At 41.2% G+C, this 14,309-nt stretch overlaps 1 protein-coding gene across 7 annotated transcripts in view; it reads right to left on the bottom strand.

Moving 5' to 3' along the window:
* Positions 1-14,309, bottom strand: part of FMR1 (fragile X messenger ribonucleoprotein 1) — an 87,240-nt gene that overhangs the window by 36,663 nt on the left and 36,268 nt on the right. For 4 of the 7 annotated variants that reach the window (XM_060756449.2, XM_060756448.2, XM_060756452.2 and 1 more), the window contains exons 6-11: positions 11,180-11,273; positions 10,977-11,093; positions 8,237-8,407; positions 8,061-8,139; positions 7,578-7,687; positions 4,950-5,012 (exon numbers count right to left, since the gene is read on the bottom strand). In XM_060756449.2, the coding sequence (XP_060612432.2) occupies positions 4,950-5,012; positions 7,578-7,687; positions 8,061-8,139; positions 8,237-8,407; positions 10,977-11,093; positions 11,180-11,273 (634 nt within the window). The remainder of the gene's footprint in view (positions 1-4,949; positions 5,013-7,577; positions 7,688-8,060; positions 8,140-8,236; positions 8,408-10,976; positions 11,094-11,179; positions 11,274-14,309) is intronic. The other 3 variants (XM_060756453.2, XM_060756451.2, XM_060756454.2) reach the window with 1 other exon arrangement.

The following is a 14,309-nucleotide window of genomic DNA, read 5'->3' as shown; positions in this document are numbered from 1 at the left end:
TTTAGAGTCAGAGGGAGAACAGCAGTGTCAGCACATTAGAGAAATCATTATGGCTCCAAGCGATACTGACACGTTCCCAGGTTTCTCCGATTGTGAGATGGGGGATGGGGAAGTGAGCAGAGGTGTAAAGAGGGCTGCTCGTGAGCCAGAGTCTGAAGGGGAATTACAAAGGAAGCGTATTCGGGAAATACTTTGTGCACCAACAGAGGATGAAGATTTCCTTGGGTTTGAAGGGAGTTCTGGGACTGGGAGTGATATGGAAGATGATGAGGAGTTAAATTGGACCCGTATGGAAAACATAAGGGATATCTGTAACCAGCCCACCTCTAGTGAGGAATTTGAGGGGTTCACTGGGGATTGGCATCCAGGGGACTGTTGGCAGGATCTGAACCCTGATAATCGTTGGCAGAGGTGGAGGGATGGGCATTCAGCTGCAGGTTTGGGAGCAGCTAAGAGTAATGACAAGAGAGTGGGGAGCTCATCAAGCTCTGAGGAAGAACTTTGAGATAAAAGTGGGTTCAGTTTGGACTGCAAGTCGCAGAAGGCAAAGTGTCTTCATGGGGCATAATTCTTTGTACCTGCCAACTTTCCACCTTGGGTCTTGGGCTTTAGCTTCGTGTGTTCCTGTGCTCCTGTTTCCTCGGTGACTCCAGTGTTCCAGCCTTGTTTCTCAACGGAATTGACTACGGACCTGTTTGACTTCGCTTTTGGGACTTCTGGACTTTGTTTGCTAATATCTTTGTGACTTTAACAACTTTGAGTTTTGAAACTACGCTTTTCCAGCTTCAGAGACTGTGCTTTTGGCCTATTTTGATTTTTAAGCAATTCGCTTCATCTTTCGTTTAATCTGGATTATTAGGCAGCACTATAATCCGGATTATATTTTTGTTACTCATATTGACTTTCTTTAGGTGACAAATTGCTCCAGCGGGTCTTAGCACTGAAGTTAAGTGCTTTGTAGGTCCTTTTGTTTGCAATAAAGCTGTGTTTGAACCTTTTATCTGTGTCTGGCGTTGTTTAAGGCTTCTGGGTCCTGACATTTACATTATTATTATTATTATCATTATTATTATTATTATTACATTTATTTTACTCTATATCAGGGGTCCTCAAACTAAGGTCCGAGGGCCGAATACGGCCCTCCAAGGTCATTTACCTGGCCCTTGCTCAGGGTCAACCAAAGCCTGAAATGATTTGAAGGCACACAACAACAACAAAAACAACAACAACCTTATCTCATCAGCCAGAAACAGGCCCACACTTCCCACTGAAATACTAATAAGTTTATATATGTTAAAATTGCTCTTCATTTTAATTATTGTATTGTTTTAACTGTTTTTTTGAACTACAAATAAGATATGTGCATAGGAATGCATTCATTATAATTATAACCTGTCCCTCCAACAGTTTGAGGGACTGTGACCTGCCCCTCTGTTTAAAAAGTTTGAGGACCCCTGCTCTATATTATTACATTTACATTATCTTATGTATTTACTTCATTTATATACCGCTTTTCTCAGCCCTTTATATTTATTATTTTCCTCTATTTATTATTACATTTACTCTATTATTATAATTACTTTTATTTTACTCTTATTACATTTACTTTTTACTCTATTTATTGTCATTGTTATTACATTTATATTTTTACTTTATTATTATTAAATTTAACTCAATCTATTATTACATTTTATTATTTTACACTCTCTATTATCATTGGAATGATATTTAAGCACATTTACATTGAAGAAGGTTGAATAATGATTTCATCAGAGTTGGACAGTCTTATCTTAAATTATAGTTTTATGTAAATATTCAAAAACCTTTAACCTACTGATGCCTCAATTAATGTAATTTCATTGATATCTATTTTTATTTTGAAATGTACCAGTAGCTGCTGCATTCCCCACTCTTGGCTTACACTCGAGTCAATACGTTTTCCTAATTTTAAAAAGTTTACACAAAAACAATTTATGCACACAAAAAGCGACAACAGCAATTCCCTTGAATGTCCATCTGTCTTTATGACACACAACCACATAACATTCATTTAGCACAGATTTCTACTATTACTTACTTACTATAGTCCTCTTTCCAGATTCAACAATTTTATTTACTATTATTATTAAACTGAATCTAAATGGCTGGTGCCATTGGGGCTTTAAGACTCTGAGCACTATATTCTGGAAATGTAGTTTAGGGCAGGGCAATTTGCACTCCCTGCCACAGAGAGGCCCCGCCTTCCCAAACTACAAAATTAAGATGGCTGTGTTCTCAGTCTCCTGTCCATTATCTTTAGTTCCGCCCACTGAGCCTTTCTTATGGCGATTGAGCAAAATTTATTTATTTATTTCGTGTACTTCTACCCCGCCCTTCTCAACCCCCGAGGGGGGACTCAGGGCGGCTTACAAACAGGCACAATTCGATGCCTACACCATAATACAAAACATATAAAAACAGCAGTTAAACAGTTATAACAATTAAAACAATCAATATATATCACAATTAATAACCAATCTCATGCTCAGCGTTCGCCAACTCATGGTCCATACTTCATTCCACATAGTCTATCCCTATCCGCTGTCGTAGTTCTTTATTTATCTGCCAGATTGCCCAAACGCCTGGTCCCAAATCCATGTTTTTTAATTTCCTTCTAAAGGAAAGGAGGGATGTTGCTGATCTAATTTCCCCGGGGAGTGAATTCCATAGGTGAGGGGACACCACTGAGAAGGCCCTGCTCCTCGTCCCCGCCAATCTCACTTGTGATAGAGGCGGGGCCGAGAGCAGGGCCTCCCCAGAAGATCTTAAACTCCAAGGTGGGACGTAGAGGGAGATCCGTTCAGACAGATACGCTGGGCCGGAACCGTATAGGGTTTTGTAGGTCAAAACCAGCACTTTAAAAAGAAAAAGGACTGTTTTTTTTTAAAGCACTTTATGTTCTCTCAGCTTTGCCAAGTTGCTTAATGCTTATACTGAAAATTAAACTGAGCTTGGAAGACATCCAAATAATTATTGTTATTGTTATTACATTTATATTTTTACTCTATTATTATTACATTTAATTCAATCTTTATTATTATTATGTTTATTATTTTCCTCTATTATAATATTTACTATTATTTTCCTCTATTATTACATTTACTCTATTATTATTATTATTATTATCATTACATTTATTTTACTCTATAATATTACATTTACATTATTTTACTCCATTATTATTATATTTATTTTTACTCTATTTATTGTTATTATTATTACATTTACATTATTTTACTTTATTATCTAAAACACAGACATGTGCCTTTCATCTCAAGAACAGAGAAGCATCCCGAGCTCTGAAGATAACCTGGGAAGGAATCCCACTGGAGCATTGCAGCGCACCCAAATACCTGGGAGTCACTCTGGACCGTGCTCTTACCTACAAGAAGCACTGCCTGAACATCAAGCAAAAAGTGGGTGCTAGAAACAATATCATACGAAAGCTGACTGGCACAACCTGGGGATCACAACCAGATACGTTGAAGACATCTGCCCTTGCGCTGTGCTACTCTGCTGCTGAGTATGCATGCCCAGTGTGGAACACATCTCACCACACTAAAATGGTGGATGTGGCTCTTAATGAGACATGCCGCATTATCACGGGGTGTCTGCGCTCTACACCACTGGAGAAATTACACTGTCTAGCCGGTATCGCACCACCTGACATCCGCCGGGAAGTGGCAGCCAATAGTGAAAGGACCAAGGCAGAGACATCCCCAGCTCATCCCCTGTTTGGGTATCAGCCAACACGTCAACGACTTAAATCCAGACATAGTTTTCTAAGATCTCCAGAGACACTCGCTGGAACACCTCAGGAGGCGAGAGTCCAAAAGTGACAGGCTCAAACCCAGAACCTCAACCAATGGCTGATACCAAATGAGAGACTCCCCCCTGGGCACACAGAGGACTGGGCGACTTGGAAGGTGCTGAACAGACTGCGCTCTGGCACCACAAGATGCAGAACCAACCTTCAGAATTGGGGCCACAATGTGGAATCCTCGACATGCGAGTGCGGAGAGGAGCAAACCACTGACCACCTGCTGCAATGCAACCTGAGCCCTGACACATGCACAATGGAGGACCTTCTTGCAGCAACACCAGAGGCACTCCAAGTGGCCAGATACTGGTCAAAGGACATTTAATCAACTACCAAACTCACACATTTTGTATTTTCTCTGTTTGTTTGCTTTGTTCTGTTAGAAATGTAATATAATTGACTGGCTGCCCTGACACGAAATAAATAAAAATATAAAATATTTATTTTTACTCTATTTATTGTTATTGTTATTACATTTACATTATTTTACTCTATTATTATTACATTTAATTCAATCTTTATTATTACATTTTATTATTTTATTCTATTATTATTGGAATGATATTTAAGCACTTTTACATTGAAGAAGGTGAGAATAATAATTTCATTCTACCTTAAATTATAGTTTTATGTAAATATTCAAAAACCTTTAACCTACTGATGCCTCAATGAATGTAATTTTATTGGTATCTATTGGTAATTTACCAGTAGTTGCTGCATTTCCCACTCTTGGCTTACACTCAAGTCAATATGTTTTCCTAATTTTAGGTGCCTCGGTTTATATTTGGGTCGACTTATACTTGAGTATATACGGTAAGTAGCTTTGACATAGAAAATCTAATACGAAGAAACCAGTCTCTAGGTGCAGTCTAATGCTGCTTGTTTGGCGTAATCTGTTTTAAGATTAAGATCCTTCTTAGAGCACCTCTATTTGTATTCATCTGCAGAGCTCAAGACACAAAACGAAAATACTGTCATGGCTACAGACAGACTAATGTTACCTGGCTGACCAATACCCAAGCAAATTACTTAAGCTCTCCTATAGGCTACAGTCTTGCAAGGAGAGTGACAGAAGATAAACATGTCTTACCTGCCACATTTTGAGTTCAGGTTTTTGCTTTCTCCCTGCTACAGTTGATGACACAACTAACGCCTGCAGCGTAAGGAATGCATGTGTTAGTGATGTCATTAAATATAACACAGGAGTCAACAACAGAACCTTCAACTCAGCACTTGGGAGGACAAAAGCACTGCTGTGTTTAATGCTGCACTTGAAAACTACAAATAACCTTAAACCTAACCCATTAATGGCAAAACTAAGCCTAGAGTATATGCCTATTTCTCTGGTGCAGCTACTTGCTAAGATAAAGCTGTTAATGCACACTTATATTATACTAGCCGTCCCCTGCCACGCGCTGCTGTGGCCCAATATGTATATATGTGTTTTGTATGTATATACGTATGTGTATTTAGGCTTGTGCAATCAATGGTTCTAAATTACTTACAAAACTAAAGTTCTGGTGGTGAAAACTAGGGGGCGCTGGTGCTTTGCTTCTACAGTGTTGATAAAGTTCTGGAGGTGAAACTTTCAGAACTCTAACACAATTTTCAAAATTTTATTATAAATGGCAGTTCCTAATAGGTTCTGTCATAAAAATCACCAATAATGAAATAATAATGAAATTTGGAAAGTTTTGTTAAGAGTTCTGAAATGTTCACCACCAGAACTTTAGCAACACTGTAGATGCAAAGCACCAGTGCCCCCTAGTTTTCACAACCAGAACTTTAATTTTGTAAGTACTTTAGAACCATTTAGAACCATGGATTGCACATGCTTAGTGTGTGTATATACCTGTGTATATGTGTATATATGCGGTTTTGCGAATGCATTATGTATTTTTTGTTTTTCGGCTTTTTAAGTCCTTTCCACTGTATTTTCCAGTCTTTTTACGAGTGATGGTCACTCGTTGGCCTGATAGGTGTATTGTATCCAAATTTGGTTTCAATTCGCCCAGTGGTTTTTGAGTTATGTTAATCCCACAAACGAACATTACATTTTTATTTATATGTGTATTTATTTTTATATGTTTATATGCTTATTTATATGTTTTATTTATTTTTATTTTTATGTATATGTCACGGTACAGAAAAGCATAGGGGTTCCCTGAATAAAGGAAGCAATCCCCTGCAAATATCATGAGAAGTACTTTAATTACCCATTGGGGTGTTCTCCACTTTTGGTTTTAATACCCTCCTACTAGATACATCCTTTGTTCATGTCCAGCATTTATTTTTAAAGTTTTAACTATTACATCTGGCCCGGCCATAGGTTTTTAAATTCTTGTGTTTTATTGTCTACGTGTGAGTTATGCTAATAGTATTGTTTATTTTGTTTATTGCTTGTTGTTTTATTGATGGGTTGTTGGACTTGGCCTCATGTAAGCCGCTCCCCGGGTTCCTTGGGGAGATGGTGGTGGGGTATAAATAAAGTTGTTGTTGTTATTACTACTACTACTACTACTACTACTATAGGGGGTTACACCTAGACTTTGGAACTCTCTCACTACAATGTTTCCTTTCTTAGTGTCCTTCTGTTAAGAGGTGAAAACTTCTATTCTTAGGAACTGTTTTCAAAGACTTTAATAAAGTGTCATTTTATTGATTTATTGGTATTTCCTTTTATTTTTGTAAGCCCCCTTGAGTATCAATTTTGGGGAAAAAGCAGGACATAAACCAACAACAATGCAAATGACATCAATCCAGGCATAAATTATACCTCTACCATGCATAGTCTTAGGAAAAGTGTTCCCTATCTATCTAAGTACTCCAGTGGAATATTTTTATCATTTTCCCTAAAAATATTGGAATATTTTTGAAAAAGTGGAATATTTTATCATTTTTTCAAAAAAATCTACAATAGCTATCTCCTTGAATTTTATATACAATGCACATGATAACCAGGGCATCAATCCCTAGAAGTTTCAGAAAGATTCACACATGTACAGATTTTGGCGCAGTTTTAAAAGTTTACACAAAAACAATTTATTCCCCCCAAAAGCGACAACAGCAATTCCCTTGAATGTCCGTCTGTCTTTATGACACACAACCACATAACATTCATTTAGCACGGATTTATACTATTACTTACTTACTATAGTCCTCTTTCCAGATTCAATTATTGTATTTATTTATTATTATTAAACTGAATCTAAATGGTTGGTGCCATTGGGGTTTTCAGATATAGTCAGATATATTTTCAGATGTATTCTGAAAATGTAGTTTAAGGCAGGGCCTAAAATCTCTGCCTTCCCAAACTACATTTAAGATGGTGGTGTTCTCAGTCTCCCGCCCATTATCTTTAGTCCCGCCCACTGAGCCTTTCTTATGGCGATCGAGCTAAAGAAAAAGGACTGGTTTTTCAAAGCTCAGTTTTACCAAAATTGCTTAATGCTTATACTGAAAATTAAACTGAGCTCCAAATGTTTCAGAATCTTAACAAAAATGATTGGTGGGTGTTTCAATTCCTAAATTCCACTTCCCCTTTTCTGCATGTTTCTAATATTGATTCATATGCACATCCCTATTTAACACACTTGTTTATTTAGGATCAACACAATTATTTAAAATATACAAGACTGTAAAATAAAAACATATAGCTCACAAAATGTTTTGGCTTAATATGAAATATCTGAAAATAAGTAAGTCTCATTTCACATACCTCTTCTTGTGGAATATTTTTATCATTCTCAGCTTCAATTCTAACCCGTACAACACCGGATTTATCCACAATCTCCTGGATGAGTTTCCCATTTTTTCCTATAACTTTTCCTATAAAAAGAACACAGAAATGTTCAATTTTCAGACCTGATAAAATTTTGCTCATGTGAATAGAAGCATCCTAAGGAAGAGATAACATTGGTCTCTGTGTGTTTTGTTCTGTTTAACTTTGGGCTACTGATGTTGGGTCATGCTGCTGCTGCTAAGTTATTTTGCTGTACATTTATGGGGAGGGTCTTTTGTTAATAGGTCCACAGCATGGGAGTAGGTATGCTTTTTGAACTATTGAATGCTACCTTAAGGCTGAAACACCTCCCCCATTGTGTCAGTGGGTTTACTCTAGCTGGAAGTACCACTGGATTTCAGAATTTATTTCTAAGGAAAAAGCATTTTGAGTTAAAAATCAAACCACAAACCTACGTACCTACTAAGCTTCTTGGAACCTGGATGACATCTTCGGCAAACTCAAGGTAACTTCTTGCCTTCTTCACTGCATCTTGATCCTGCAGAGAAAAGATGAAATAAAAATGGCTGTCTGAGCTCTGCTATGTCCTGGTGTCAGAGAAGCAGAGTTAAACCAAGACTAGAGGTGCAACTCACCTCCCCATAAATATGGAATGTACAAGTGTCTTCATCAAGATCAATAGCCGTCACACCTGGTACTTTCCTGGCTTGCTGAATATTAGCACCATGAGTGCCAATGGCCAGACCCATTAAGTCTTCGCGTACAATAAACTGTTCATGAAATCGCGAAGCAAGTTGCCTTGAGCTCTGGGGAAAAACATATTCACAATTAGGAGAATCTGATTACAAGTATGGCAAATAGCTTAAGAGTAATATGTTGGATCTCTTTTCTGCTCTGATTGCCTTTCCTGTCGGTATGGAGAAATAATAAAACTCCAATCCAAACTGGGATCCCCTCACACATGAAGAGAAGAATACAATATACTAAAGAGAGTTTCAATAATTTTAGTTACATTTAGGGACTGTGGCGCAGCTGGCTGGGAGTCAGCTGCATTAAGATCACTACTGACCGAAAGGTCACAAGTTCGAAGCCGGCCCGGGTCGGAGTGAACTTCTGACCAATTTGTGTAGCTTGCTCTCGAACTTTCGAAGACAGTTGCATCTGTCAAGCATCCCTTGTTTGGGTATCAGCCAGCACATCAATGACTTAAATCAAGAAATAGTTTTCTTATATCTACAGAGACACTCGCTGGAACACCTCAGCAAGCGAGAGTCCAAAAGTGGCAGGCTCAAACCCAGAACCTCAATCTATGGCTGAAACCAGATGAGAGACTCCCCCCTGGGCACACAGAGGACTGGGCAACTTGGAAGGCGCTGAACAGACTGTGCTCTGGCACCACGAGATGCAGAGCCAACCTTCAGAAATGGGGCTACAAAGTGGAATCCATGACATGTGAGTGTGGAGAAGAGCAAACCACTGACCACCTGCTGCAATGCAACCTGAGCCCTGCCACGTGCACAATTCTTGCGGCAACACCAGAGGCACTCCAAATGGTCAGATACTGGTAAAAGGACATTTAATCAACTACCAAGCTTGCAAATTTTGTGTTTTGTCTGTTTGTTTTGTTGTTAGAAATGTAATACAATTGTCTGGTTGCCCCTGACACGATAAATAAAAATAAAATCTGTCAAGCAGTAAATTTAGGTACCACTTATGTGGGGAGATGTTGGGACCTGAACCTGAAACTTTGATTGTATTGCCTAATGCTGATGCCAATGTTGATGGGCCTAATTTGGTTAGTGAGGCTGAAGTGATCAATGAGGACGATGCTCAAGATGGAGACACTTTGGGCAGTAAAAATCCTTCAAGCTTTGATTTAGAGGCTTCAAGGGAAAAGCCAAGTTCTCATGAGAAAGTTTCTGTCAGACGGAGAGAAGAAAATTCACTCCCTTTTCCTTCTGGTCCGAGCTTGCAAGATAACTTGACACCTGGTCGGGTCAATGATAACCGCCAGAAATAAGCCAGAACCGCAGGGAGGCTCAATGTTTACCTAGGTCCGAGAGAATTTGACAATTGAAACCAAAGATTAGAGTTAGCCGGAATCGGTTTTTGGGATTTAAGAGTTCCCGTGAGGGAGATTTCCTCAGACCAAGCATCATTTAGTATCAAGTACAAACCTCCTGGGTTTTCCAGTTTCCAGTGGTCTGGTCTTGAAGGGAATTTCTGGCTTCAAGTGAGAATAGCAGGGGCTAATCTGTTCATGGATTTCTATTGAGAATTTTCTGGACATTACTGCTTTGGATTTTCTGCAAGCTTTGTGGACATTGCTGTTTGCTGTTTCATTTTGGCTTTTTTTTTTTTTTACTTTTGGACTTCAATCTATTATATATTCATAATTCAATAAAAAGGATTGTATTTTTCCTAAACCAAGGTGTGATGTATTAATGACAAGAGGGCCCTGTTTCCTGTTCTGGAGTTCAACAGGAGGCAAATTTAACTAATTTACAAGGCCATAAAATCTCCAGCAAGCATGCAAAGAATGATGAAGTACTTCATCAGTGTCACAAATGGTCGGTGAAGGGACAGCTCCTCTAGTGGCCAGAATACCCTCAAGAAAAGCTGGAATGTTAAATAGCCTCTGTGTGTATGTCTATATATGTCAGGGGTCTTCAAACTAAGGCCCGGGGGCCGGATGCAGCCCTCCAGTGTCATTTACCCGGCCCTCGCTCAGGGTCAACCTAAGTCTGAAACTACTTGAAAGCATACAACAACAACAATCCTATCTCATCAGCAGGCCCACATTTCCCATTGAAATACGAATAAGTTTATATTTGTAAACATTGTTCTTCATTTTAATTATTGTATTGTTTTAAAGTGTTTTTTATGCTACAAATAAGATATGTGCAGCGTGCATAGGAATCCATGGTGTTTTTTTTTCAAATTATAATCCGGCCCTCCAACAGTTTGAGGGACTGTGACGTGGCCCTCTGTTTAAAAAGTTTGTGGACCCCTGATATATGTTGTGTGTCTATGGCATTGATGTTTGCCATGTATATGTACATTGTAATCCGCCCTGAGTCCCCTGCGGGGTGAGAAGGGCAGAATATAAATACTGTAAATAAATAAATAAGTAAATAAATAGGGGTAACACAAAAGCGGATCCTATAATATAGTTATAGGTGCATAATATAGTTATAGGTGCATCTCAATTCAAAAAGCCACTGACAAATTGGGTTATGCTTACTTATCCCCCTTTCCTTCCTGTCGTTTTCCTGTTTGGAAATGTTGCGATCAATATTGGGAGGATGTTAATGCCAAGCTGGAGAAATATGCAACTGAGTGTGAGCCGGGAGAAAATATTACAAGAAGAAATACCTCTAGCTGTTTGCTGGCTTCTTCATTTCTCATTATCAATGATAATTTTGTGCGAAGACTCCGAAAGTGCATATCAATGAGCATATTTGCGCGCTTTGTTGTTACTTCATTGATAGACTAAAAATTGAAGGGAAAACACAGCTTTTGTTAGTATCATCTCGAACAAGCTTCAATGAACATACCCCAATTCTAGAAATACTTACCAAAATGATAAGCTGATGGGCTTCAGGATCGTACACTACCGAAAATGCTCCAACTGCCTTTTTAAAGTCCTTGTGAGCAGATTCTTTCGCGCACCTACAATACAAATGTTGAAAGATTCACACCTAGCCCAACTTACAAAGGCCCTTTTTCTCACCCTGGTCATTCCACAGATATATAAACCCCTTTTCCCCCAGTTCCAACAATCTCTGAGGATGCTTGCCATAGATGCAGGCGAAACGTCAGGAGAAATGCCTCTAGAACATGGCCATATAGCCCGAAAAAACCCACAAGAACTGAATACAAATGTACTTTAATATTTATTCGTTTTACAGTGTTTCAATTATGCTGTAACCCGCCTTGAGCTGCGAGGAGAGGCGGGTAAGAAATATTTACGAAATGCTTTGAATCATGAATTGATGTGAACATAGAATCCTGTGCTCTCATGTCTTTCTAGAACTTCTAGAAAAACTTTAAAGAAACACAATGTATTCATGGTTTTATAGTGATAGTAATGTTTTATAATGTATTAATGTATTTCATTTTGATTTTAATTTTAATTCAAATGTATTGACAACACCGGATGGTGTTTGCTGTGAGGCCGCTGCGAGGCCCCCCTCGGGGGTGCGAAGGGAGGGCTACAAACGCAGGAAATGATGGTTGCTTACCTGTAACCATGTTTCTTCGAGTGGTGATCTGTGAAATTAGCACATGTGATAGTTGATGCACCTGTGCAGCAATCATTGGAAAACTGATAAGCTGACAAGGTTTGTGGCTGCCGCCCCGCCCCTCTTCCCCATGAGGCATATAAGCCAGATGAGGGGCTGTAGGTGTAGTTCCCCACCGCCGTGCAGCGGCAAGAGGCTGGATGCATGATCTGCGGGGAGGAAGGGCGGGGATGTGCTAATTTCACAGATCACCACTCGAAGAAACATGGTTACAGGTAAGCAACCATCATTTCTCCTTTGTGGTGTCTGTTGAAATAAGCATATGTGATAGACTAGCAAGCCACAAACCTTGGATGGTGGGCGTCATGCCCCTGCCGAGAAGAGAACTGCTCTGCCAAACGCAGCATGCCTCCTTCACTGGACGTCCATCTTATAATGGGTGGCGAATGTTAACGGAGTAGTCCAGATCGCCGCCCAACAGATGTTGCCCAATAGAACTCCACGAAGATAAGCTGCCGATGTAGCGACTGCTCTCGTGGATGGCCCCTCAGATACACAGACAGATCTTTGCCCGCCATCTGATAGGCAAGTCTAATGGTAGAGACCACCCATGCCGAGAGGTGTTGGGGGGAAACAGGCTGACCTTTGGTGTCATTGCGGTATTTCACAAAAAGCCTAAGAGACTGCCTGAAGTCATTCGGCCTGTGAAGGTAGAAGGAGAGTGCTCTGCAGACCTCGAGATGATGAAGCGCCCGCTCAAGTTCTGTTTGTGGAGCTTGAAAAAATGCTGGAAGCACAATGTCTTGAGCCAAATGATACACCAAAGCGACCTTAGGAAGGAAGGAGTTGTCGGTTCTGAGAACCACCTTGGCCCTATGAAACCGGAGATAGGGCTCATCAACACGAAGTGCACACAACTTGCTGGATCTGCGAGCCGAGGTGACTGCCACCAAAAAAGCAACTTTCCATGAAAGGTGAGAAAGATCAGCCATAGCCATAGGTTCAAAAGGTGGCTTCATCAATGCTGACAACACAAAATCAAGCTGCCAAGAGGGAGGTGGAGAGGAGACTGGTGGCCAGAGATTCCTGTACCCTCTAAGGAAGAGTTGAACAAGAGGGTCCTGAAACCATGAGGAGCCACCTTCCTGTGGCGATATGCTGAGAGAGCAGCAAGATAGCACTTGATCGAAGAATGCACCAGGTCCTCATCTGCCAACGTCGCAAGGAACTGAAGTAAGAGTGAAGTAGGGGCCTGCAGAGGCTGCACACCATGCTGGCGTGTAAATGCAGTAAAGCGCTTCCACTTCACCTCATATGAGCGCTGTGTAGATGGGCGGTGTGCAGCATCAAGGATGGCCTTTACTGCTGGAGGTAATGGTGCGGCCTGACCCACCATGCTGTTAGACGGAGGAGGGCGAGGTCTGGGGGACGGACACAACCGTCCTGGATCGTGAGCAAGTCCGGCCGACTGCTCAGTGTGAGATGGTTGCCTGCAGCCATGGCCTTTAGGAGGGCGAACCAGGGTTGTCTTGGCCACCAAGGTGTTATCAGGATGGCGTTGGCTCTGTGCGCATCCAACTTGGCCACCACTCTGCTGAGGAGAGGCAGTGGTGGAAAAGCGTACAACAGGAGCCCGTGCCAACTGTAGAGGAAGGCATCCTCCGGACATCCCTGTGGCGTGTCTTGCGGCATTCTGGCACAGAAGCATTTACATTTGGCATTGGCTGGTGCTGCAAACAAATTGATGTCCGGCCATCCCCACTGATGAAAGAAAAGGTGAGCCTCGTGAGGGTGCAGCACCCACTTGTGGTTGGTGGGCCCAGTCCTGCTGAGGTGGTCTGCAACCGTGTTGTCTTTGCCGGGCAGATGTAATGTCACAAGATGGATCTCCCGGGGAATGCACCATTGCCAGATGTCAAGAGCCAACTGGAGCAGAGAGCGGGACCGTGTCCCTCCTTGCTTGTTGAGGTACCAGATGGCTGTTGTGGTGTCCATGCAAATCTGGACCACACGGCCCTGAAGAGAGCGTTCGAAGGCTCGGAGCGCTTTCTGGATAGCAGTGAGTTCTAACACGTTGATATGGAGCTTGGTCTCAGCTGATGTCCACAGGCTTTGGATGGAGAGGGTGCCACGAGTGGGCTCCCCAGCCGTGAAGAGAGGCGTTGGTGGTGACGACTGCTGAAGGCCATGGAGGGTGAAATAGCATGCCCACGCAGACATTGTCGCAGAGAGTCTCACCAATGAAGGGAGCGCCGGACGGACTCTGGCGGATGTAACATGTGGTGCTGGCTGTGGCGGAGAGGGTCGAACACTCTGATGAACCACGCTTCCAGCGGTCAAAAGTGCAGGACGTCAAATGGTGTTACAGCAGTTGTGGAAGCCATATGCCCCAGCGTGGACTGAACATGCTTGGCCTGCACAGAAGATGAGTGACAGATGTGCTGCACAGCTGCTTGGAGGTTGC

Source organism: Anolis sagrei, chromosome 10, assembly GCF_037176765.1.
Source record: "Anolis sagrei isolate rAnoSag1 chromosome 10, rAnoSag1.mat, whole genome shotgun sequence".
In the NCBI taxonomy this organism is placed as follows: domain Eukaryota; kingdom Metazoa; phylum Chordata; class Lepidosauria; order Squamata; family Dactyloidae; genus Anolis; species Anolis sagrei.
Note: the sequence above shows the minus strand (reverse complement) of the source record. Positions and strands in the feature narration are given on the sequence as shown.